Source organism: Globicephala melas, chromosome 18 (genome assembly GCF_963455315.2).
Source record: "Globicephala melas chromosome 18, mGloMel1.2, whole genome shotgun sequence".
In the NCBI taxonomy this organism is placed as follows: domain Eukaryota; kingdom Metazoa; phylum Chordata; class Mammalia; order Artiodactyla; family Delphinidae; genus Globicephala; species Globicephala melas.
Window position 1 is genome coordinate 8,934,131 of NC_083331.1, and position 25,538 is coordinate 8,959,668.

Consider the following 25,538-nt stretch of genomic DNA (forward strand, 5'->3'; position numbering starts at 1 on the left):
AATTAAAACATAGTAATTTTTTTTTAACAGTTTGGTTTTTTTTTGAATCGGGATCCAAGTGAGGTTTCTACATTGTTACTGCTTGATAGGTCTCTGAAGTCCCTTTTCTCCTGTAGGTTCCCCCTCCAGTTAGCTCTTCTCTTTGTGTTTGATGAAGAAACCAGGTTGTTTATCTTGAATACTTTCACATAAACTGACTTTTGATTTTTGCTAATTGTGTGCCTTTGGCATGCTTTAACGTTTTCCTGTGTTTTCTGTAAAGTGATAGTTGAATCCAGAGGCCTGATTGGATTCTGCTTCAGCTATTTTGTCGTCACAGGACCACTTTGCAGGTGGTGGTATGCTCTTCTGTCAGGAGGAATGTAATACCTGGCTGTTTCTCTTTTATGATGTTAGCAGCTGATCATATTTAGTAATCAGTAATGATACTGTGTCATTCCTTTATCACTTGTTAGCTGAATACTTTTATAAAGAGGAACTTCTCATCTATTCTTTGGCAGGATAAGTGCTTGATACTTTTTTTTTTTCCTTTTTTCTTTTTTTAGCGTCAGAAGTTATTTATTCAGGCTTTTTTTCTGTACCTAATATTATTCGTTTTGCTCTAAGTCAGTTAACTTGCAGAAACATAAACATTACTTTAAAGCACATAAAGAAAAATTAAAATGCTTTTTTTTCATTTAATTTATCAGTTTATTTTAAACATCATGAATAATCTTTTTTTTATTGGAGTATAGTTGCTTTACAATGTTGTGTTAGTTTCAGATGTACAGCAAAGTGATTCAGTTATACATATATTCTTTTTTTTAGAGTCTTTTCTCATATAGGTTATCACAGAATATTGAGTAGAATTCCCTGTGCTCTACAGTAGGTCCTTGTTGGTTATCTGTCTTATACATATGTAGTAGTGTGTATATGTTCATCCTAAGCGCCTCATTTATCCCTCCCCGCCACACTTCCCCTTTGGTAACCATAAGTTTGTTTTCCATATCTGTAAGTAGTGGGTGATTCTTTTATGTATTGAACAGAGTTCAAAATAAAGAGTGAGGAGTTTACTAGTATCCTCTGTTGTCGTCTTTTAAAAATATCATTATAAACTGATGGATTTACTCATATTTGTGTTTCAGTCAATTACAGTGATCACTCGATGCTCACATTGTCCCATCTATAGGCTATTCAGATTGACTTCTGAATCCTTTTGAATAACTCCACTAATCTTTGTAATGTCTTTGCAACCTGGTATGACAAAATGTTCCAGACCCATCTTGTACATGTCCTGCCCCAGACCTGGATTCAGCCATTTCTCTGAGGAGCCCTGGTTCCTTTTAATGGGAATAGTATTAAGAAATCAGAATGTCAGTCTTGTGTGTACTAATTGCTAATGTGTGGGTCAGTTTTCTAGGACAATTCTGTGCATACAGCTTAAAAAAAAAAAAAAGGTTTTTTGGAAGATAAAATGCATTGTATGTTTATATTGATTATTCCAGTTCAAATTGGGTTTTTATTGAGCCTCTTCAATTTTACATTTTTATCTTTTCCCCATGCCGAGCTAATACAGGATGATAAAACTATGATATTACATAATAACTCATTTGAATTATCCCATAATAAATACAGAACAGTCTCAGAATAGTAGTAGCACCACCAGTGTGATTCCTAAAAACAGCTGTTTGTTTGCCTTATGTAGTTCTCTTATGTATTTAGGGTGCATCACACTAGGGATTTACAGTCAAATTCTTGTGTTTTAAAGTTACTTGGAATGATTCTTTGTGTGGTTATGCCACCAAATGGATGCACACTTTCGTTCATTTGTTTCTTTTTATTTTTTGAGGTTACTTTAAAAAATTTTCATTTCTTAATTATATGAAATATTCACAGGTTTTAAAGACAAGCTGAAAAAGCAAGATATATTCTAAGAAGTCTAGCTTGTACTCGTCAACACTCTACCCTATTCCTTCTTACCTATAGATAAACTTAAAAGAAGTCTTTTCATGCATGTCGGTCTAGATATGTTTCAGTGCGTATGTGTATATGTATGTGTGTTCACATGACCTCTTTGATAGAAGAATGATAAAAAGTACACTATACATGCCTTTCTCCAACTTGCTTTTTTTCTCTTTACGTATACTAGCAGTTATTCCACATTGAAATATTTATTTTGTGGATATATCATAGAATAAATGCATACATAATTTTACTAGATATTGTTACAGTTCCCTCTGTAGTAGTTATACCATTTCGCATTCTCTCCAGCAGTGTACGAATGTACTTGTTTCCCCATAGCCTTGTCTACAGACTATGTTGTTAATGAAATGTTTCTCCTTGTCCCTGGTTAGCTTCCTTGTTCTGCAGTCTTTGAGAGCAGCATCTACTTTCATTTGTATTCGTGTTTGCCAGGCATATCTCTTTCTTTCAGTCTTTTATTCTCTCATTCTTTTTTTTTTATTAACATTAAAATTTTATTTATTTATTTATTTTTGGCTGTGTTGGGTCTTCGTTGCTGCGCGCAGGCTTTCTCTAGTTGTGGCGAGCGGGGGCTACTCTGTTGCAGTGCGTGGGCTTCTCACTGCGGTGGCTTCTCTTGTTGTGGAGCACGGGCTCTAGGCACGCAGGCTTCAGTAGTTGTGGCGTGTGGGCTCAGTAGTTGTGGCTTGCGGGCTCTGGAGCGTAGGCTCAGTATTTGTGACACACGGGCTTAGTTGCTCTGCAGCACGTGGGATCTTCCTGGACCAGGGCTCGAACCCGTGTCCCCTGCATTGGCAGGCGGATTCTTAACCACTGTGGCACCAGGGAAGTCCCAGTTCTCTCATTCTTTCATTCCGTTCCTCCCTCCTCCCCTCCCCCCCTTCCTTCCTTCCCTGTAAATGTTCCTGGGGCTTAATATTTAAAATAAATACCTTGTAAATATCCTATAGTTTGAGTTGGGTCTTTGTTTTGTTTTTGTTGGTTTGTTTTGATTTTGGTTGTTTTAATCCAATTTGACACACTCTTTCAATTAGAATGTTTATACCATTTACCATTTAATGGAACTGTTGATACAGTTGGGTTTAAAGCTGCCATCTTAATATATGTTCCCATTTCTTTCTATTTCTGCCCTCTTTGAGGTTGACTATTTTTAATGATTTTATTTTATTGGCTTATCTGTGTTCAAATAAAATTATACCCCTTAATGTATATTGTAAAAATCTTGCAGCAGTATACTTCCATGCCTTCCCCCTCCAGGCTTTTGTGCTTTTGTTGTCATACATTTTGTTTCTATGTATGTTATAAATGCTACAATATGTTACTGATATTTTTGCCCTAAACACTTTGATATATCTCAGATTAACAATAGCATATTTCTTTGATTTGTACACATATATTTACCTTTTTTACCATTCTTCATGTTTTGGATATCTATCCATAGTTTCAGCTGGTATCATTTTTGTTCCTGAATAACTTTAATGTTTCTTAGAGTATAATTCTGCTTATAATTAATTATCTTAGCTTTTCTTTGTCTGAAAAAGTCTTTATTTTATCTTCATTCTTAAAGTATTTTTGCTTGGAATAAGAATTCTAGGTTGAGAGTTCTTTTGGTTTTCAGTACCTGAACGATGTCACTCTCTTATTTTCTGGACTGCATAGTTTCTGATGAAAAGTGATCTTTCATTCTTTGTTCCTCTGTACATAATATGTCTTCTCTGACTGGTTTTGAGATTTTTTTTTTTTTATCGCTGTTTTCACCAAATTGATACTGATGTGCCTTGGAATGGTGTACTTAATGTTTCTTCTGCTTGAGGTTTATTGAGATTCTTGGGACTGTGGGTTTATTTTCATCATATTTGGAGTTGTTTTGGTAATTCTTCCTTTCTTTTTTTTTTTTTTTTAATGTTCTCCCCTTCTCACCCCCTTGGTTTCTGGGACTCCAATTGCATGTATTTTTGACTACTTAATATTGTCTTAGAGGTCACTGATGTGCCATTCTTATTTTTTTTCCTGTTCCCCCCCCTTTGTTTTATTTTGCATAGTTTCTATTGCTATGTCTTCAAGTTCACTGATCATTTCTTCTATAACATATATAATCTGCTTTTATTCTATGTATATATTTTTAATTTGAGGTATTATATTTTTCAGAATTAGTAGTTCCATTTGGGTCTTTTTAATATATATATATTTCACTTCTGTCCTCATCACGTTCATGTTTTCTTCTTACCTTCATGAGCATATGGAGCATATTTATAACAACTGTTTTTATGTCTTTGCTAATTCTGTCACCTGTGCCATTTCGGGGACTGCGTCTATTGATTAATTTTGTCCTGATTATATATTTGAAGGTCTTTCTGCTGTGACTGGTGGAAACATGAATTGCTACCAGCCCTGTGTGTGGTAGGGAGTTTTTTGGCCTACTTCTTTCTAACATTCTTTTCCTGGTCTTAGGTAGTTTTTGCTCTTGCGTGACGCGGATCATTATTCAGCCAAAGACTCAGGGATACCCCTCTTCAGGTCTACAGAACTCAAGCTCTCTTTCTCTCTTTGTAGCTCCCTCCTCTGTGGTGCTTTGCTGTAGAAAGTATAGCTCCCTTGGCCTCCCTGAATTCTCATTCCTGTCTCCCTCAACTGCATGCAACCACCAGGCTCTATTTGGGTCTCTACTTCTCCTTGTACTGCAGTCTGGAAACTACCTCCTTGCAGTAATTGGGGGCAGATGTAGGGCTCTTCTAGTTTGTTTCCCATCTTTTACGGATTTTCGCACTGCGCTTCCTATTGTCCAGTGTCTGAAACCATTAACATATTATCTTGTTTTCTACTTGTTTAAGGTAAAAGAGTAAACCCAGTCTCAGATATACTGTCCTAATCTGAAGCAGAAGTCCTCTGAGTATAGTTTTAATTTGTATTTATATATGTTTTTAAAGGAGTGAAGGTAAACATCTGTTCACACATAACTGGGTAATTTGTTTATCTTCTTTTGAAGAGCTTTCTGCTCTGTTAAATCCAACCCATTTTTCTGTGATATTGTTGGTCTTTTCATTCTCTATTTGTAGATGTTTACATTTTAGGGATATTAACCCTTTCCCTGTAACATGAAATGCAAAGTTTCCCTTCAGTTTGTCATTTATTTATTTTTATTATATTTTGCTGTTGGTATCTTTTCTGAGACTCTGATATTATTATAATGAATTATTTTATCTCTAATTTTTTTTTTCTACTGGAGCACTGGGTTGTTATTGGGGAAGGGGGAGGATTCAGAAGTTGCTTTCACTGTGAGATGTATTCATAATAGTTGAGCTAAGAGATTCTGCTTTATTCAGGATTTTAAGTTTTTATATAGTGGAATGATATGATACATAAATGTTCTTCCAGGTAGCTATATGACCCATTCCCTACCTCTTTCAGAACTCTGCTCCAATGTTACTTTATAAGCACATCTATAAGCACCCTATTTAAAATTGTAACACTGTCACACACTTAGCCCCATTCCCTATTCCTGTCTTCTTTTTCTTCTTCTGCTTCTTATTTTCTCTTTACAGGAGTTACCACAATTTGACATAACATATGTTTTGCTAATTTATGTATAATCATGTGTCTTATCCCTAATATGCTGGTAGCATGAAGGCAAGGATTTGGGACTTTTAATAGTGCCTGGCACTATAGTAAGTGCTCAATTTGTATTGGTTAAATGATCAAATTTCTGTTCATGTAGGTTGTTTTGGCACAAAGTAAAAAGTGAATTGGAAGAGGAAGAGCCTGGAGAAAGAAGGTGTAAGGTGGCAGAAGCTTAGCTGAAGTGGTACCAGTGAGAATGAAATAGAAAAGGCTAAAGGAATGACATTAAAAAGAAGAAATGGGTCACCATCCTTGTTTGTTTTTATAATTATTAAGTAAAAAATACTTTATTTGGATTATATTTTTAATATAGATATTTATAAAGCGAAATTATAGATTGAAAATGTCTGAGTAGATGTTATGACTTTTTTTGTTCTTACAAAACATTACTTAAAAAATACAAGCTATCTAGTGGAAGTCATGTTGTTTTTTCTGGTTAATTGTTTTTCTTTAATTTTTTTTTTTTTTAGAGCTTTGCTTCCTGTTTTACATCACAAATCTAAGAAAGGACCCCCCCGTCAAGCCAAATATGCTATTCATTGTATCCATGCAATATTTTCTAGTAAAGAGACACAGTTTGCACAGATATTTGAGGTAAAGAGAAAAGTTTTTTGTTTGTTTCATGTTATAGTTAAAAAACAAATATGAATGATTTTATAGGATGTTCACATTTGGATATGTATCATTTTATAGTTTATTTTCAAAATTTGAATTAGTATAATCAATATTGATGGGCGATTAAAATCAGAAAATATCTGATTATTCAGATGTTTAATGCTAACTCAGATTCAGAAATCAAACAGTTGTATAATATTTTTTTGACACTACTTTATACATTTAGTATTAGGAAACTATTTTTCATTAGTAAGTAATTACATATAAAATCCTACTTACTGATAGTAGGTAGTAGATGATTATCAGTTTACAGATTTGAAAGTTAGATTTCTATATATGAGATACTACTGAAGTGTGGGGTTCTATAAATCCATACTAATTTGTAATGTAAATAAGTATAAGTTTGTACTTCAGTGACTGACATAATTTTATGTCAGATTAAAATGTGCCTTTTCCCTTGCAGAGCATTTGGTCCACACCAAAAGGTTCTTGATATTTTGGTGCTCTCCAGAATGTCTGTGGGCATATTTGGTCCATGCCAAATGGTTTTGGACAGGACCAAATATGAACAAATATCGAGGACCTTTGTGTGTAGACCAAGTGTCTTATGGATGTATTGGATAGGACCAAATGTCTACTGACCATCTTTTCAATATGTATTTTATATTATTTTTTCTGTACTTGGAATTACTATTATCCTTTCTAAGCATTGCAATTTCATTACAAGCTATTATAATCAGGGGCTGTCTTTAGCATTCTTCCTGCAAATAGAAGCTAAGCAGAAAATCTATAAAATCCTAACTTATAATTTTAGTTTAGGAGCTTTGAATGAAGTCAAAACAATTTGGAAATTATGCTGAAACTAACCCACCATAAATACTTAGACTTGTTATCTCTGTTTTAGAAATATTTATGCTAATTTTGTCATATTTTCATATATTATGTTAAAGACCTAAAGGAGGAAAAAAAGTTTTCTTTATTAAACAGCATCTTTGCTATAGATAGCAAATAGTAATATATTTTAAATTTGGGGGTGGAAATACTTTCTATAGTCTTTTTTTTTAATAAGAGGCTGACTTCAATGAACTCATGTTGATTTCTAGAAAGCTTTTGTTTTTCTTGAATAATCTCCTTTTTATTCCTTCCAGTGATGATGAGGAGGAGGATAATGCTGATAATAACTTGAATTTTTAGGGTACTTTTATTTTCATTTTTGATATCTTTTACTTATCTTTATGAGAACCTAACTGGTAATCCTTCTACTATGACATACAGGATTGGCTGGCTTTCTGAGAAAAGGTCTCATAGAGACATATGGCCTTTATGAGGTTACTGTTAATCGAGGGACTGGCCATTTATTTTGCTTTTTCAGAAATGATTTTATTATCTTACTGTGGAAAATTGTCACACATTATAATAAATGAATTGAAAAAAGTACACTATCAGGTATTTGTTTATAATGTAAACAAGTTATCACTTAGATGTGCAGTGGAGGTACTGAGGGAGGTCATCAAGAATAGCAAGAAGTAAACTCATTTAAGTATACTTTTGACTAAACTAAGCCTCTCATATTGCCCCAGTGTGTTGGGAAGAACAGTTTTGTGTTGTTTTTCAAGCCTAGAATTCTTGGTGTTCAGTGTAGGAGGATAGAGCATCAATTCTTCACTAAAATGTGTCATTAAAATTTTTAATAGATAATATATTCACTTGCTTCAAAATCAAGAGATACAAAACAAATATCCAGTAATAAATACTAAAGAGTAAAGAGTTTTCTCTTTTGCTTCACCCCCATATCTCCAGCCACCCAGTTTCTTAGAGGCAGCCAATGTTATCAGTTTCTAATGTACTTCTCTGGAGAGATTTTATTCATATGCAAGTAATGTAAATACACAAAATACACACATATTTTGTCCCTTCCCCCTCTCCTTATGCCAATGATAGTATACTGTAGTCACTCTTCTGATTTTCCTATTTAAAAAATTTAACAATATATTTTAGGTATCAATTTATGTGAGTATATAAGGAGCCTCATTCTTTTGTCATGGCAAAATGAATATTAATGGCTGGGTTTCCTATTAGAATAATAAAAATAATTTTATTAGTTATGGTACTTAATATTTGATGCTATAAAAATCCACAAAAATCCATGTGACTGTACATAATAAAACTTATTTCTTGGTCCTGAAAAAAGTCTAATTGGGTGCTTTGATTGTATTCTAATCAGTGGCTTAGGCACACAGACCCTTTTTGACTAGTGGCTTCTCTTTGAGTCCCACTGGATCCTTGGTATTAAGACAGCCAGTGAGTAAAGAGAGAGAATGTGGAGAAGAAACATTGCTCATATCTGCCTCAGTACAGGCATGGCATACCTCACTTTCATTCCCATTCTGGTAACCAGAACTTATTCACATCCTCACCTAACTGCACATATAGGCATCCTTGAATGGAAGTGGATATTGGTGAGCCTTAGCAGTCTCTAACATACTTATATATGTGGTCATAAAATATACGATACATAATATGATTCTTCATGCTGAAATGTTCTTTATACGTAACCTCTAAAATATAACTTGGGCAAAACTGAAAATATTTAAATATGATGCCTTCTACATAAATAACCTATAAAAGTTTAAACGTAAGCTTGAGCTACTACTTAAACCATGTATTGGAACTTTTGTAGTTTTTAAAATTTGAAGGTGAAATATGTGAACAGCTTATTTGCATGTTTATGGAGTTGATCATTTTCCTTTCCTCATTTTCAGCCTCTGCATAAGAGCCTGGATCCAAGCAACCTGGAACATCTCATAACACCACTGGTTACTATTGGTCATATTGCTCTCCTTGCACCGGATCAGTTTGCTGCTCCTTTGAAGTCTTTGGTAGCTACTTTCATTGTGAAAGATCTTCTCATGAATGATCGGGTAATTTTTATTTTTTAGTTGTGTGTTCTTCATAATGCTATCTTCTAAAATTTTATGCATCAAAGAGAGAAGTGAAATGATGTAAATAACACTTCAATTTGGCTGACTTATTTTAGGTTTTCCTATCTTTTTAACATGCTGTATCTCCATTGTAAGTGAAACAACATTGAAACATCTCTTTAGTTGAGCATAGGACTATGACCTGGAATACTTTCTTTCATAAATACAAAATATTACCTGATTCTGTCTATTTTAACTTTATAGGGGTTTAATTTTTATAATGACATCTTTTTTAAAAAATGTGAAGACTTGACAGGTTAGTTTATAATATGGTTGTTATGATAGTAGTTGTTGCATTTCATGCATACAAGAGAGAATTAAAAGAGCCTTGGGAGAAAACATTGGGAAAGAAATAGTGATTTTCTCTGTCTCCAGTATGTGAGTATTTGGGGTAGGGCATGACATGTTGGGTCTTAGAGAATTGACCCCTTACAGTTACGTGGAGTTTTATGCACGTCTTTGTGTTTTTAGATATATACACATATGTGTGAAAAGAAAACCTTAAAACTAGGATTTTCAGAATGGTAAATGAGCATTGGCTTCAGTTTGAAGTCACCAGCTGCATTAGCCCCCTAACAAGAGAGTAGGCCTGTCCTTTTGAAGCTTTGAAGCCAAGCATTCACTTCTCTCTGGCTATGAAAGTTCTAGACGGCATCTTCTTCCAATAGAAGATTGTTTTCTGCATTGAAAATCTGTTGTTTAGCATAGCTACCTTAATTAATGATCGTAGCTAGATGTTCTGGATAACTTGCTGCAGCTTCCGCATCAGTACTTGCTGCTTCACCTTGTACTTCTATGTCATAGAGATGGCTTCTTTCCTTAAATATTATGAACCAACCTCTGCTAGCCTCAGACTTTTCCTCTGCAGCCTCCTCACCTCGCCAGGTCTTCACAGAATTGAAGAGAGTTAGGGCCTTGCTCTGGATTAGGCTTTGCCTTAAGGGAATGTTCGGCTGGTTTGATCTCCTCTCCAGTCCACTAAAACTTTCTCCATATCAGCAATAAGGGTGTTTTGCTTTCTTATCATTACATGTTCACTGGAGTAGCACTTTTAATTTCCTTCAGGAACTTTCCCTTTGCATTCACAACTTGGCTAACTGGCACAAGTGGTGTAACTTTCAGCTGATTGCAGCTTTTGACATGCCTTCGGCACTAAGCTTGATCATTTCTAGCTTTTGATTTAAAGTGAGAGATGTGCAATGCTTCCTTTCACTTGAACACTTTATAGAGGACATCGTAGGGTTATTAATTGGCCTAATTTCAGCATTGTTGTGTCTCAGGGAATAGGGCGGCCTGAGGGAGAGGGAGAGAGATGGGGGAATGGCCAGTCTGTAGAGCAGTCAGAACACACACATTTACTAATTAAGTTCACTATGATATGTGGGAGTGGTTCATGGCACCTCAGAACAATTACAATAGTATCATTAAAGATCGCTGATCGGGCTTCCCTGGTGGCACATTGGTTGAGAGTCCGCCTGCCGATGCAGGGGACACGGGTTCGTGCCCCGGTCCGGGAGGATCCCACATGCAGCGGAGCGGCTGGGCCCGTGAGCCATGGCCGCTGAGCCTGCGCGTCCGGAGCCTGTGCTCCGCAATGGGAGAGGCCACAACAGTGAGAGGCCCGCGTACCGCAAAAAAAAAAAAAAAGATCGCTGATCACTTATCACCATAACAAATGTAATAATAATGAAATCATTTGGAATATTTCAAGAATTATGAAAATGTGGCACAGAGACATGAAGTGAGCAAATGCTGTTGGAAAAATAGCACTGATGGACTTGCTTGACACAAACCTTCAATTTGTAAAAAATGCAGTATCTGTGAAGCATAATGAAACAATTTTTGTCTGTATACAAAAAGTATGTCAGACAGCTGGGTCACAGTAAAAAAAAAATACTGTATATTTAGAGTGTAATTAGAACTACAGCAAGAGAGGAAAGAGAATATGAAACAGAAATAGTATTTGAAGTGATAATGCCAGAAAATTTTTCAAAATTTATGAAAGACGTCAAAGCTGTACATTCAAGATCAGGTAGAAGCCCCAAATAGGATAAATATAACACAAAGCACACCCAGATACATCATAGTAAAACTGGAACCAATCAAAATAGAAAAGATTGAAAGCATTTACAGCAAAAAGACAGAAAACCTTCAAAGGGATAAGACTGTCACTTGACTTCAAAAGAAAAGATAAGAAAATGGAAGATAATGGAATAATATCTTGAAATTATCGAGTGGAAGAAATGTATTAATCTACAATTCTAAACCTGGAGAAAATATCCTTTAAAAAGGGAAGGCAAGGGCTTCCCTGGTGGTGCAGTGGTTGAGAGTCCGCCTGCTGATGCAGGGGACACGGGTTCGTGCCCTGATCGGGGAGGATCCCACATGCCGCAGAGCGGCTGGGTCTGTGAGCCATGGCCACTGAGCCTGCGCGTCCAGAGCCTGTGCTCCTCAACGGGAGAGGCCACAGCGGTGACAGGCCCACGTACCGCAAAAAAAAAAAAAAAAAAAAGGGAAGGCAAAATAAAGACATTTTCAGACAAACAAAAACTGGAAGAGTTCATTAGCAGTTATCCCAGCTAAAAGAATTTCTACTTTAATTCTTTGGGTAGAAAGCAAATTATCACAGAGGCAAAACAGAGTGAAAAACAAGAGAAAGAGGAAAATATGTTGGTAAGTCTAAATAAATATTAACTGCATAAAATTAGAACAGTAATGGTCCTGTGTGAACAAGAGCACAGTAAGCATCAGAGTATAAAGGGAGTTGATGTATTTTAAGTTTTCTTAGAATACTGAACCTACTACTGTTCTGAAAGTTTAAGACAGAATTATTGAAATTGGCCTTCAATAAGTTAAGGCCACTACTCTCTAGGACAACTACTAAAAGAATAGGAAAATATAAAACGAATAAGCCAGTAAAGAGGAGAATGGAATAAAAATATTTTACCAAAAATAAGGCAAGAAGAAGATGAAAATGAACACAGAACTGATAGAACAAACTGAAAAAACATCAGGTGGCAAATTTTTATTTTATTTTATTTTTTGGCCAGTTTTTTAAAAAAATAATTATTTATTTTTGGCTGCCTTGGGTCTGTTGCTGTGTGCGGGCTTTCTCTAGTTGTGGCGAGCAGGGGCACTCTTCATTGCGGTGCGCGGGCTTCTCATTGTGGTGGCTTCTCTCGTTGCGGAGCACGGGCTCTAGGCATGCAGGCTTCCGTAGTTCCGGCACGCGGACTCAGTAGTTGTGGCTTGCGAGCTCTAGAGCGCAGGCTTAGTAGTTGTGGCACATGGGCTTAGTTGCTCTGCGGCATGTGGGATCATCCTGGACCAGGGCTTGAACCCGTGTCCCCTGCATTGGCAGGTGTATTCTTAACCACTGGATCACCAGGGAAGTTCCTCAGGTGGCAATTAATCCTAATCACTATTTACATAACATGTAAGCAGAATATGCTAATTAAATACAAAGTTGACAGAAAGTTTGTCAGAACTGGGTTGTGTACAGTTCTATATATGACATTTAGAAGTCTTCAAGTCTTCTATTAGTTACTGTTACTCTGTCTTTTCCCCCTGAGATTGGGAATGGGATAAAAATATCCAGTCACCACTTGTGTTGTTTTGAAGGTTCTGGCCATTCTAGGAGGAAGAAAGAGAAATAAAATCCATTAAGAATGAAGGAAAAAAAAAAAAAGCTGTTATTACTATGAACGGAGAAAACCTAAAAGAATGCAAAAGTTAATAGAATTAAAAATTGTCTTTAACAAGGTCCCTGGATTCAAAGTCAGTATAAAAAAGAAGTAACTTTATATTTCTATGCCAATAATAAACAGTTAGAAAATAAATATTAAAAATTACATTTACGGTAACATCAAAAACCGTTAAATGCCTAGGAATATACTTAAGAAAGGTAAGCAATACCTCTACACAGATGTTTAAGAAACATTCCTCAGTGAAGTTAAAGGCCACCTAAGGTATATACTGTCTTCATGAAATGAAAAGGTCAGTATTATAATACCATGGAATGGGATGGTGATACTATAATGATGACAATTATCTGCAGATTTACAGTTCAATACAATATGTATCAGAATTCTAGCCAGATGTGTGTATATGTTGGCATAGAGTGGTATACGGAGAAGCGACAAGCTGATTGTAAGATTTCAATAGAAATGCAAAAGGCATAGCCAAAATCATCTTGAAGAAGAAGAAGAAGAAGATGATGATGATGAAGTAGTCGTAGTAGGAGGAGGAACAGCAGCAGCAGAAGTCATCATTAAAGACATTTGGAGGACTTAAGCTACAAGATATCACACCTTGTTATAATAATTAAGAAAGTATGAAACATAATCGATTATATACATGTGATTTAGAACAAAAGTAACAGTAACATCCTGGAGAATTTCCTAATATTGGATTTGGCAGTGTATCCCTACATGAGAAATCAAAAGCACAAACACTAAAAAAATAAAAACCAAAAACAGATAAATTGCACTTCATCAAAATGTAAAACTCTTGTGCATCAAAGGGCATTATCAAGAAAGTGAAACCATCAACAAAATGAAGAGGAAACCTACTGAGAGAAAATATTTGCAAATCATGTATCTGATAAGGGGTTAATATCCGTATTATATAAATGACACATATAACTCAATAGCAAAAAAACAATTTGATTAAAAAATAGGCAGAGAGGGCTTCCCTGGTGGTGCAGTGGTTGAGAGTCCGCCTGCCGATGCAGGGGACACGGGTTTGTGCCCCGGTCCGGGAAGATCCCATGTGCCACGGAGCGGCTGGGCCCGTGGGCCGTGGCCGCTGGGCCTGCGTGTCCGGAGCCTGTGCTCCACAGTGGGAGAGGCCACGGCAGTGAGAGGCCCGCGTACCGCAAAAAAAAACAAAAACAAAAAAAATAGGCAGAGACATTTTTCCAAAGAAGATAAACAAATCATCAACAATTATATAAAAGGTGCGCAACATCAGTAATCATCAGGGAAATGTAAATCAAAACCACAATAAGATAGGACCTCACTCCTGTTAGGTTGGCTAATATAAAAAAGACAAATAACAAGTGTTGGTGAGGATGTGGGAATATAAATTGTTGGTGGTGGGAATGTAAATTGATGTAGCCACCATGAAAAACAGTATGGAGAATCTTCCAAAAATTAAAAATAGGAAAAAAAGTTATAAATAGAAGTACCATGTGGTCCAGTAATTTCACTTCTGAGTATTTATCTGAAGGAAATGTGAATACTAACTCAAAAAGATACCTGCACCCCCATGTTCATTGTATCATTATTTACAATAACCAAGACATAGAAGCAACCTAAATGTCCATCTGTTGGGTGAATGGATAAAGAAAAAGTGGTGTATATATACAATGTAATACTATTCAGCCATAAAAAAGAAGAAAAAAATCTTGCCATTTGTGACAACACTGATGGACCTTGAGGGCATTATGCTAAGTGAAATAGAGAAACATAAACACTGTGTGATCTTTCTTACACACGGAATCAAATCTAAAAAACACTGAATAACAACAACAATAACAAAACCCTCCAAACTCATAGATACACAGAACAGATTGGTAGTTGTCAGGGGCAGGGGATGGCTGATGTGCAAAATGGGTAAAGGGAGTCTTCTAAAGGTACAGTTAGAAAATAAATAAGTCAAGGAATGTGATGTACAGCATGGTGACTATAGTTATTAATACTGTATGGTATATTTGAAAGTTTCTGCTGAGAGAGTGTATTTGAAAAGTTCTCATCACAGGAAAAAGAAATTGTGTGGTGATGGGTGAAAACTAGACTTATTATGGTGATCATTTCATAGTGTATGGAAATATTGAATCATTGTACATCTGGAACTAATATGTTATATGCCAATTATGTCTCCTTTTTTTTGGGTGGGGGTGTATGCGGGCCTCTCACTGTTGCGGCCTCTCCTGTTGCAGAGCACAGGCTCCGGATGCACAGGCTCAGCGGCCATGGCTCACGGGCCCAGCCGCTCCGCGGCATGTGGGATCTTCCCAGACCGGGGCACAAACCCGTGTCCCCTGCATTGGCAGGCGGGCTCTCAACTACTGTGCCACCAGGGAAGCCCTATGTCTCCTTTTTTAAAAAAAGAATTATCAATTTGAAAAAAAAAGTGAAAAGTGAACGTACAGAATGGGAGAAAATATTTGCAAATCATATATCTGATAAGAGTTTCATCTAGACTCTATAAAAGAACGATTACAACTCAACAAAAAGACAACCCAATTTTTTTAAATGGGCAAAAGACCCAAATAGTCATTACTATTAATAGTTGCTATTGTAATAGCTTTTTCTTTTTATATTTTTGTATTGTTTTGTATTTTGTAAGGTATGTTCATTGTTTTTTTAGACATGATGCTATTGCACATTTGATAGACCATGTTATAGTGTAAACATAACTTTTCTATGCATTGGTAAACCAAAAAAATTGTGTAACTTATTTCATTGCAATATTTGCTTTCTTGTGGTTGTTTGGAACCATACCTGCAGTATCTCAGAGGTATACCTGTTTCAGCCTGCTCATGCTTCAGTTTTTTTTTCTTCTGACCCATCTTTGAATTTACTCATTCTCTCCAGATTTGTCTAATCTTATGTTAAACCTATAAATATGAATTCTTAATTGCAGTTTTAATATATTTTTATTCTGTAATTTCCTTTAGTTTTTAAATATAGTTTTTAGTTCCCTGACGAAATTCTTTTTCTTATCATTTAATCCTTGAACATCTTTAATTATGTTAAAGTTTATGTGTGTTAGCCTCAATATCTGGATCTCCAGGGGCTCTTTTTCTCTTGTCTGTTTTTCGCTTGATTTTTAGTCAAGTCTTATCTTGCACATGTTATTTTTGATTGAGCTGTAGACTTTGTGAACAAAAAATTGTAGAGATAATTTGAGGCTCTGGATGATTTTATAATTCTTCCAAACAGGATTTATTTTTGCTTCTGACAGGCAGTTGAGCTACTGTCAGATCACATTCATTCAGTCAAGACTGCAGTGATTGGAAGCTAGCCTTCAGTTTTTGACAGGCTCATTCTTTTTCTGGTCACTTTTATGTCTAGGATGTTTTTATTTGGGATCCCCCCACAAGTCTAGGGTGTTTAACAAGGACTCTACTCTTTATTGAACTCAGAATTCCACTTTTTTTTCCTTCTACCTCTGTGACAGTGATGAAAACATTGCTCAACCTTTTAACCTTTTTCACTTTCAAAATCAGGCATCATTTATATAAGAAAAGCAGTTTTAGTGCCAGACTCAAATCTCTTGATTATTCTCCTCTTTTGAAACTTTGCCTGCAAAGATTCAACACCCATGAATTCTTAGCACCTGGTTTTATTATTCTCCAAACTTTTCTTCCTGTTTCTTTCCTGCCCCAGGTAACCACTTTGTTGAATTTTGGTTTATTATTCCCTAACTAAAACAAAACACCATTTTACCATATATTCATCTCTAAACATGTACTTGTTTAATTTTGCTTGTTCTTGAAGTTTATAAGAGTTATTTTATACCGTATATATTCTTGGGTGACTTGATATTATCATTATGGATATGTTTCTTAGAATAACCCTTGTTGTCAAATCTAGCTGTAGTTCATTCATTCATTACTCTGTATTATATCACTGTGTGAAATGTCTCTTATTCTCCTAATGGACATTTGGAGTATTTCCATTTCTTCCCTCTTTTGAACAGTGCTCCTGTGAATTTCTTACAGAGGCCTTCTGATGCATATGAGCACAGATTTCTCCAGGTTACATTCACAAGAGTGATATAGTGATGAACATCAGTTTGTACACATATTTAACTTTTCACTTTATTGCTGAATTATTTTTGAAGATGGTTGTTAAAACTTATTTTCCTCTCAGCAGTGTATAACACACATTATTGTCAGATTTCTTAATTTTTGCCCGTTTAATTAGATATAAAACAGTGTCTCAGTATAGTCTTAATTTGTATTTCCCTGGTTACTAAAAAAGTTTATATGTCTAGTCATCATTCATGTTGCCTCCTTTCTGAAATTCCTTTTCATGTCTTTTGCTTTTTTTTCTTGGGTTGTCTTTTTCTCATAGGTAATCTTTACACACACTAATATTTTTTCAGGTACATGTTGAAGTATGTTCATAAAATGCATAAAATCTCATTTATGGTGTGTCTTTTTACTCCCTTCATTGTGTCCTTTGAACAAAAATTATTAATTTTAATTTAACTACATTTATCATTCCTTTGTAGTTAATGCTTTTATATCTTGTTTAACAAATCATTTCCTATGCCATTGTCATAAAAATAGTCTCCCATATGTTCTAAAAGTTTTAAAGTTTTCTTTTCACAATAAAAATTTTAATACATCTGGAATTGATTTGTTTGCTTTTTCTTGTATGCTGTGACTTAAGGATTCCATTTCTTTCTACTCTCCATTAGGGTAACCAACTTTCCCAGCAGAATTTATGGAATGATCTCTCCTTCTTCCAGTCATCTGCAGTGCTAACATTCATATCATACACGGCCTCTATTCTTTCCCATTGCTTTGTTTGCTCATCTACAATTTTCTTTCATTAAAGTTTTATAATTTTCTCTGTAAAGAAAATTTAAATATTCCTCTTACACAACTTTGTTAGGTATTTCAGTTTTTAAAATTATTTTGTTTTGTGGTGGATTTGGGGAATTATTTTGTAGTTTTTAATCTCATATCATCTTGTCTTGCTAAACTCCTTTCTCTTTACTTTTCATCATGATTATGAGAAAGGCCAATTTTGATTTTTTTTAATCCTTAAATATTTTATCTCTATGTATTTCCTTATATTTCTATATGTATTTCCTGTACTTACCTTTTTTCATCTCAGCTTCATCTGTCAGTTTTTGAAAGAGGTATATTCAAGTCTACTGCTGTGATGATGAAGTTTTCGACGTTCTTTTTTTAAAAAATCATTTTTGTTTTGGTTTGTTTTGATATTAAACTGCTAGTTTTACAGATGTTCATGAATTTTATATCTTATGTAAGATTAAAGAGAAGTACATCAATATACTTTTTATATTAGTATCCCATATAAATCCATATCCTGTTTAAATGCTTTTAGATCTTGACTAGTGTATTTGTCCATTAGTTTTAGATTTTTTCTGTCTTTGGTTGTGTTGCATCTGTTGTGGTTTCATTTATTATATTTGAACCTCTCTATTGGTCTTACTTATGATAACTTTTTTGTTTGAACCTGTCTGTTGGTCTTACTTATGATAACTTTTTTGTTTTCTATTTGTAATAATTTATGCTGATTGAATTTTCTTGTGAATTAAATATTTTAGTGGAGTGCATCTTTGAATAATTTGTTCAAAATGGCTTGTAATTTGGAAGCTTTCTCTCTGATTTCTGAAAATATTTTCCTCCTCATTCTTGAAGATTAGAATTCTATTCTTCAAGTCACTTGGCTAACAGAAAATTCAGAATGTTGTTTTTTGGTGTGTAAAGAAATCTGAAGTTGATATGGTTCTTGTTTCTTTTTTGGTAGGTTCCTCCATGCAAGCTTTGAGATTTTTTGGATATTCTTAGTTCAGAAATTTCATCAGTATGTTTCTAATGAGATCCTTATTTCATTATTTTCACTTCACACTTTGAAGGCATTTCTCAGCTGAAGAATTAATTCTTAAGCTGTTTGTAAATAGCTCTGTTTGGGGAGTTTGCCTTCTGGATGTTTGAGCTACCTATCCTGTTGCCAAAGGGTTACCTGAGGTGCTTTTTGATTTGTTTCCAACTGGAAATTACTCATGTCAGGTCGAGGTAAAAATGGGACCTCCAGTGTTCCAAGATTGGGTTCAGCTCTTTTGTCACCTTATTTAATTTCCTGGCTGCTACTGTAAATTCACATTTCTTAATACCTTCAGCTTATCATCTCAGGGTTATACTATGATTGTGCTAAAAAAAAAAAAGGCTTTTTGGAGGGTGTTTCCTTCTGTGCTTTTCTGGAGTTGTAAGCCCTCTTAGCTCTGTTAATATTTTTTTACTGTATATTTTGCTTTTCGAAATTTTTCTTTGGTTTTTTGGGGGGCCCCTTTTGTTTTCAGCCCAGCTAACTGGTGTGTGTTTACGTGCATGTGCGTGTGTGTGTGTGTTGCCATTTTGGTGGGATTTAAATAGGAAGACACTAATGTATGTTTTCTGTTACTTCTGCAAACCTTTATAATTGTTCCTTGCTCAAGATGTTTTGCAGATACCTTTTCCTTCATCATTTATGACCTATAGCTGACCCTTGAGCAACATGGAAGTTAAAGGTGCCAGCCCTTTGTGTCGTGGAAAATCCTAATGTAATCTGTAGTCAGCCCTCTGTATGTGGTTCCTCCCTATCCACGGGGTATTTCTGATTCAATCAGCTGTGGATTGTGTATTACTGTAGCAGGTGTACATTTAAAAATCTACATATAAAGTGGACCTGTGCAGTTGAAACTTGTCTTGTTCAAGGGTCATCTGTACACTTTTTGGCTCCATTGATTTTTATCTTAGTCCTTGCCAACTGCTTTAAATAATTGAAACAGTAGATTAAAGGGGATTGAGTAAGGAAGTATATATATAAGTGGTTAAAGTTGGGCCTATCTCACACCTACAAAGAACCAGCTGGTGATGGATGTATAAGGTTCATTTGTGGTGCTAGTGAAGACAGGCCTTTCAACCTTTTTGAGTAAGTAACAGAAAACATAGTCATGTATAATGACTGTTGTTGCAGAAGATAAAAATTTCATTCATTCACTAAATATTAATTACACATGAGAATGTGTATTTGTGTTTTAAAGTCCTTAATTTTTGTTTAGCTTCCAGGAAAAAAGACAACTAAGCTTTGGGTTCCAGATGAAGAAGTTTCACCTGAGACAATGGTCAAAGTGAGTGATATGCATAGATCTGTTGATTTTAATATATTTAATATACTGCATTATTATTATAGGTGTTAAAATGTCTGTTCCTGTTATAAAGATACAGCTATTAAAATCATTCAGGTTTTTATATTTATTGTATGACATTATCCTCTGTGCTGTGAGAGTGTAGGGCAATAATGAGAAACTTGAGGCCTGTGGGCAGCTGCACATAATGTAGTTTGGAAAACAAAGTTTGAAAACTTTCTCTATGTTGCTGCTTCTTAGATATCCACCTTTTAATGGGAAAGGGCAGTGCTGGTTTTCTTAGGTACATTCTCCTATTCAGCAAAGATGGTCGTCCAGGTTTTAAGACTGTTCGTCTTTTCCATGGGATTTGATATACTTTTTTATTTTTATTAAAGAAAATTCAACCTGTAATTTCTTGAATTAGGAGTTATGGGTAAAAGGATTGCTCATCACAGCTGTAAAGTATTGCTTTACTAAAACTGTCTGTACTCCGTAATGTAGACCTCATATCAAGCCACTGCCCAAGGTGTAAAGGCCAGGAACAAATATATTAAATATTGTTTTTCTAATTATAATTTCTTGCAGATCCTTTCATTGTATGTGTATTTGTTTATGTTTCATATTGTGAACTACTTTGTCACATTATTGCAGCTTCAGATTCTGATACTATTTCTCCAGACCTGTAGGGCAGTCTTTCCTTTAGCATCATTGAATGATGCTTGAAAATTTTGAGTTCCAGTATAAACCTGTTTTCTCAGCTTTGGTCTCAAGCAGCAGTTTTGTATAATTGGGCAGCACTGCACTAGAAGGCGGGCCACCTGCGCTTAAGTTCATGGTTACAAAGTGGCCCAGGAAGAGGATCTTAAGACTGATAGCCACATGCCACTGTTCAAAACCCATTTAGCTCTGGAGCCTCAGATCTGTAAAAATTAAGATAATATGTGAAAAAGAGATAATATGCACCCCTTTGAAAGGGCTGTTGCAAGCCTTAGAGGCAATAACAGGTTTTAAAGTACTAAGTACTTCATAATTGTCAAATGCAGTACAAATGTAAGGTGGTATCAACTCTTAGACACAAAAGATCGAATATAATTTTCAGTTGGGATCTTTCTGGACTAGGGAAGTTAGCACGATTTTACTATGGGTTCTAAAGGGTAAAGTGTTTGTTGGGGAAGCATTTTTTAAAAAGCAAAAAGAACCAGTTTTTAGATAAATCGTTCATTTGTCAACTACCTGGGGGTGAGACATCTTTAATTTAAAACATTCAAAAAGTTATCTTCACACATACAGAAAAAAATAATTTTTTTCTTTCCTTTTCTTAAAAAATATCTGTTAAAAACATTTCTTCATTCTTTTTCAGGGCAGATATAGAATTTCTTTAAATGGTAGCAATGTTTTATTTGTCAATTTGTATTTTAAATAGATTCAGGCTATTAAAATGATGGTTCGATGGCTACTTGGAATGAAAAATAATCACAGTAAATCAGGAACTTCTACTTTAAGATTGCTCACAACAATACTGCATAGTGATGGAGACTTGACAGAACAGGGGAAAATTAGGTATGTAATTACAACTTCAGAGTTCTTTGGATTACACACTATTTTAATGTCTGGTGTAATTGTTGAATGATGGTTTCTTTTTTAAAAGATAATTAATATTGCTTTGTAGGTATGCATATATTTTTATTGTAATACGCTTTTGTATAGTGGTTATTTCAAAATGACAGTCTCATGTCTAGTGCAAGGTACTGGTATGCAATGTTAAGTATTTTAAACAATAGATGTTTACTGTTTTGAATATCTAATGTGAAAATGTTACTGTACCAATCAATAACTGATGTTTTACATTCTTGTTAATGTCTAAAGCTAAAAGAACAGACTGGATAGAAGGCAACTTACTGAATCTGTTTCCAGAAGTATAAATATATGCAAATGTGAAAAATGCACTTGATGCAAATTTTAAAAAATACATATACCTTTTTGTTTGTTTTATTTTGTTTTCTTTGAAAGATGTATAGTATAGTGACTGAAAACATGAGCTGTGGAGCCCAGATTCAAATCCTGGCACCACCTCTTAGCAGCGAGGTGCCTTTCAGCAAGTTACTTTAACCTCTCTGTACCTCAGTTTCCTCATCTATAAAACAGAGATAATGATTACGCCTATCTCGTCTAGCTGTTATGATAATCAGATAAGTTAGTATATTTAATGTATTTAAAACACTGCCCAGCACATAGTAATTAGAAGTATTGATGGTGGTAGTGGTTATTATGTCAAGGTTAGCTAAAATTTAGAAGTTTGTCCTCTGTGAAAACACAAGTGTCATTTATTGTCTCTTATTGGTAATAAAACATGTGAGAATAACTTCCCCCACCTTAACATATGTATTTAGCTTCAAGTCTTTAGAACAAAATATAAATGGTGATTGCCAGCTGCTTAATACTTTTCCATCTTTGTTTCTTTTCTTCTTATATGTTTTGCTCTTGCTGTATTTTTTGCATAGAATATTAACAGTAGCACATTCTTCTCAAACAAATCAAATAATAAGAAAACTCTGTAAAGCATTCCACATGTATAACTCATTTATTTACCTTCCTTCAGTCTAATTAGTTGTCTTCACCTTCTACTCTTATAATTACATGCTAGCGTTCAAGATTTACATAATAATTAGAGAAAAATTTCCTTAGTATTAATACGTTTTGTCTTAAATTTATTAATTACATTGTTTATGTGCACTTTAGATCTCACCTGTTTTTGTTTCTTTTTTAATCTATTTTTGGTTACGTTGGGTCTTCGTTGCTGCATGCGGGCTTTCTCTAGTTGGGGTGAGCAGGGGCTACTCTTCACTGCGGTGCGCGAGCTTCTCATTGCAGTGGCTTCTCTTGCTGTGGAGCACAGGCTCTAGGTGCGTGGGCTTCAGTAGCTGTGGCACGTGGGCTCAGTAGTCATGGTTCGCGGGCTCTAGAGTGCAGGCTCAGTAGTTGTGGTGCACAGGCTTAGTTGCTGTGTGGCATGTGGGATCTTCCCGGACCAGGGCTTGAACCCGTGTCCCCTGCATTGGCAGGTGGATTCTTAACCACTGCGCCACCAGGAAAGTCCCTCACCTGTTTTTATCCATGTTATTCTTTAATAAAATCACGTGTGTACTTGAATTCTGCACATGTATTTGAATTACATTGGGTCTGCTTTTTTTTTTTAATTTTACTGAAGTATAGTTGATTTACAGTGGTGTGTTAATTTCTGCTGTACAGCAGAGTGACTCAGGTAAACATTTATATATATATATATATATATATAAAATCTTTTCATATTCTTTTCCATTGTATTTTGTCACAGGATATTGAATATAGTTCCCTATACTATACAGTAGGGCCTTGTTTATCCATCCTGTATATAGAAGTTTGCCTCTAGTAATCCCAAAGTCCCAATCCTTCCCTCCCCTACACCTCCTCCCCTTTGGCAACCACAAGTTTATTTTCTATATCTGTGAGTCTGTTTTTGTTTCATAGATAATGTTGATTCATGTCATATTTTAGATTCCACATGTAAGTGATATCACATGGTATTTGTCTTTCTCTTTCTGAGTTACTTTGCTTAGTATGATAATCTCTAGGTCCATTTGTGTTGCTGCAGATGGCATTATTTCATTCTTTTTTGATGGCCGAGTAATATTCCATTAATATTCCATTATATACACCACATCTTCTTTATCCATTCATCTATCAGTGGACATTTAGCTTGTTTCGATGTCTTGGCTATTGTAAATAGTGCTGCTGTGAAGATGGGGGTGCCTGTATCTTTTCGAATTATAGTTTTGTCTGGGTTTATGCCCAGGAGTGGGATTGCTGGATCATATGGCAACTCTGTTTTTAGTTTTTTGAGGAAATTCCATATTGTTTTCCATAATGGCTTTACCGATTTACATTCCCACCAATAGCATAAGAGGGTACCCTGTTCTCCACACCTCTCCAGCATTTGTTATTTGTAGACTTTTTAATGATGGCCATTCTGACCAGTGTGAGGTGGTACCTCATTGTAGTTTTGATTTGCATTTCTCTAATAATTAGCAATGTTGAGCATCTTTTCATGTGCCTATTGGCCATCTGTATGTCTTCTTTGGAGAAATGTGTATTTAGGTCCTCTGCACATTTTTTGATTGGGTTGTTTGTTTTTTTTTGTTGTAGAGTTGTATGAGCTGTTTGTATATTTTGGAGATTAAGCCCTTGTCAGTTGCGTCATTTGCAAATATTTTCTCCCAGTCTCTGGGTTGTCTTTTCATTTTGTTTGTGGTTTCCTTTGCTGTGCAAAAGCTTTTAAGTTTCATTAGGTCTTATTTGTTTATTTTTGCTTTTGTTTCTATTGCCTTGGGACCCTGACCTAAGAAAACATTGGTATGATTTATGTCAGAGAATGTTGCACCTTTGTTCTCTTCTAGGAGTTTTGTGGTATCTTGGCTTTAAGCCATTTTGAGTTTATTTTTGTGTATGGTGTGAGGGTGTGTTTTAACTTCATTGATTCACGTGCAGCTGTCCAGCTTTCCCAGCACCACTTGCTTTTTCCCCATTGTATATTCTTGCTTCCTTTTTTTTTGCGGTACGCGGGCCTCTCACTGTTGTGGCCTCTCCCGTTGCAGAGCACAGGCTCCAGACGTGCAGGCTCAGCGGCCACGGCTCACGGGCCTAGCCACTCCGTGGCATGTGAGATCTTCCTGGACTAGGGCACAAACCTGTGTCCCCTGCATTGGCAGGCGGACTCTCAACCACTGCACCACCAGGGAAGCCCTTGCCTCCTTTCTTGAAGATTAAGTGTGTGGGTTTATTTCTGGGCTCTTTGTTCTGTTCTGTTGATCCATATGTCCCTTTTTGTGCCAGCATCATGCTGTTTTGATTACTGTAGCCTTGTAGTATTATCTGAAGTCTGGGAGGGTTTCCCGCTTTGTTCTTTTTCCTCAGGATTGCATTGGTAATTCTGGGTCTTCTATGGTTCCATATACATTTTAGGATTATTTATTTTTGTTCTGTGAAAAATGTCATGGATAATTTGATAGGGATCGCATTGAATCTGTAGACTGCTCTGGGCAGTCTGGCCATTTTAACAACATTAATTCTTTTCAATCCAAGAGCTTGGGATGTTTTTCCATTTCTTTGAATCATCTTCAGTTTCCTTTGTTAATGTTTTGTAGTACTCACCATATAAGTCTTTCAGCTCCTTGGTCAGGTTTATTTCTAAGTATTTTATTTTGCAGGGTACAGTTTGAAAAGGGATTGTTTGTTCACATTCCCTTTCTAATATTTCATTGTTAGTGTAAAGAAATGCAACTGATTTCTGTATGTTAATGTTGTATCCTGCTACTTTGCTGAATTCATTTATCAGTTATAGTACTTTTTGTGTGGAGTCCTTAGAGTTTTCTACATATAATAATATCATGTCTCCTTTGTTGAAGATTAATTGTCCATAGGTGTGTGTGTTTATTTCTGGGCTCTCTG

The 25,538-nt window shown here is 35.4% G+C and overlaps 1 protein-coding gene across 6 annotated transcripts in view; it reads left to right on the top strand.

Moving 5' to 3' along the window:
• Positions 1-25,538, top strand: part of PDS5B (PDS5 cohesin associated factor B) — a 195,411-nt gene that overhangs the window by 135,855 nt on the left and 34,018 nt on the right. For all 6 annotated transcript variants that reach the window (XM_030882528.2, XM_030882529.2, XM_030882533.2 and 3 more), the window contains exons 20-23: positions 6,051-6,174; positions 8,958-9,116; positions 19,986-20,054; positions 21,478-21,614. In XM_030882528.2, the coding sequence (XP_030738388.1) occupies positions 6,051-6,174; positions 8,958-9,116; positions 19,986-20,054; positions 21,478-21,614 (489 nt within the window). The remainder of the gene's footprint in view (positions 1-6,050; positions 6,175-8,957; positions 9,117-19,985; positions 20,055-21,477; positions 21,615-25,538) is intronic.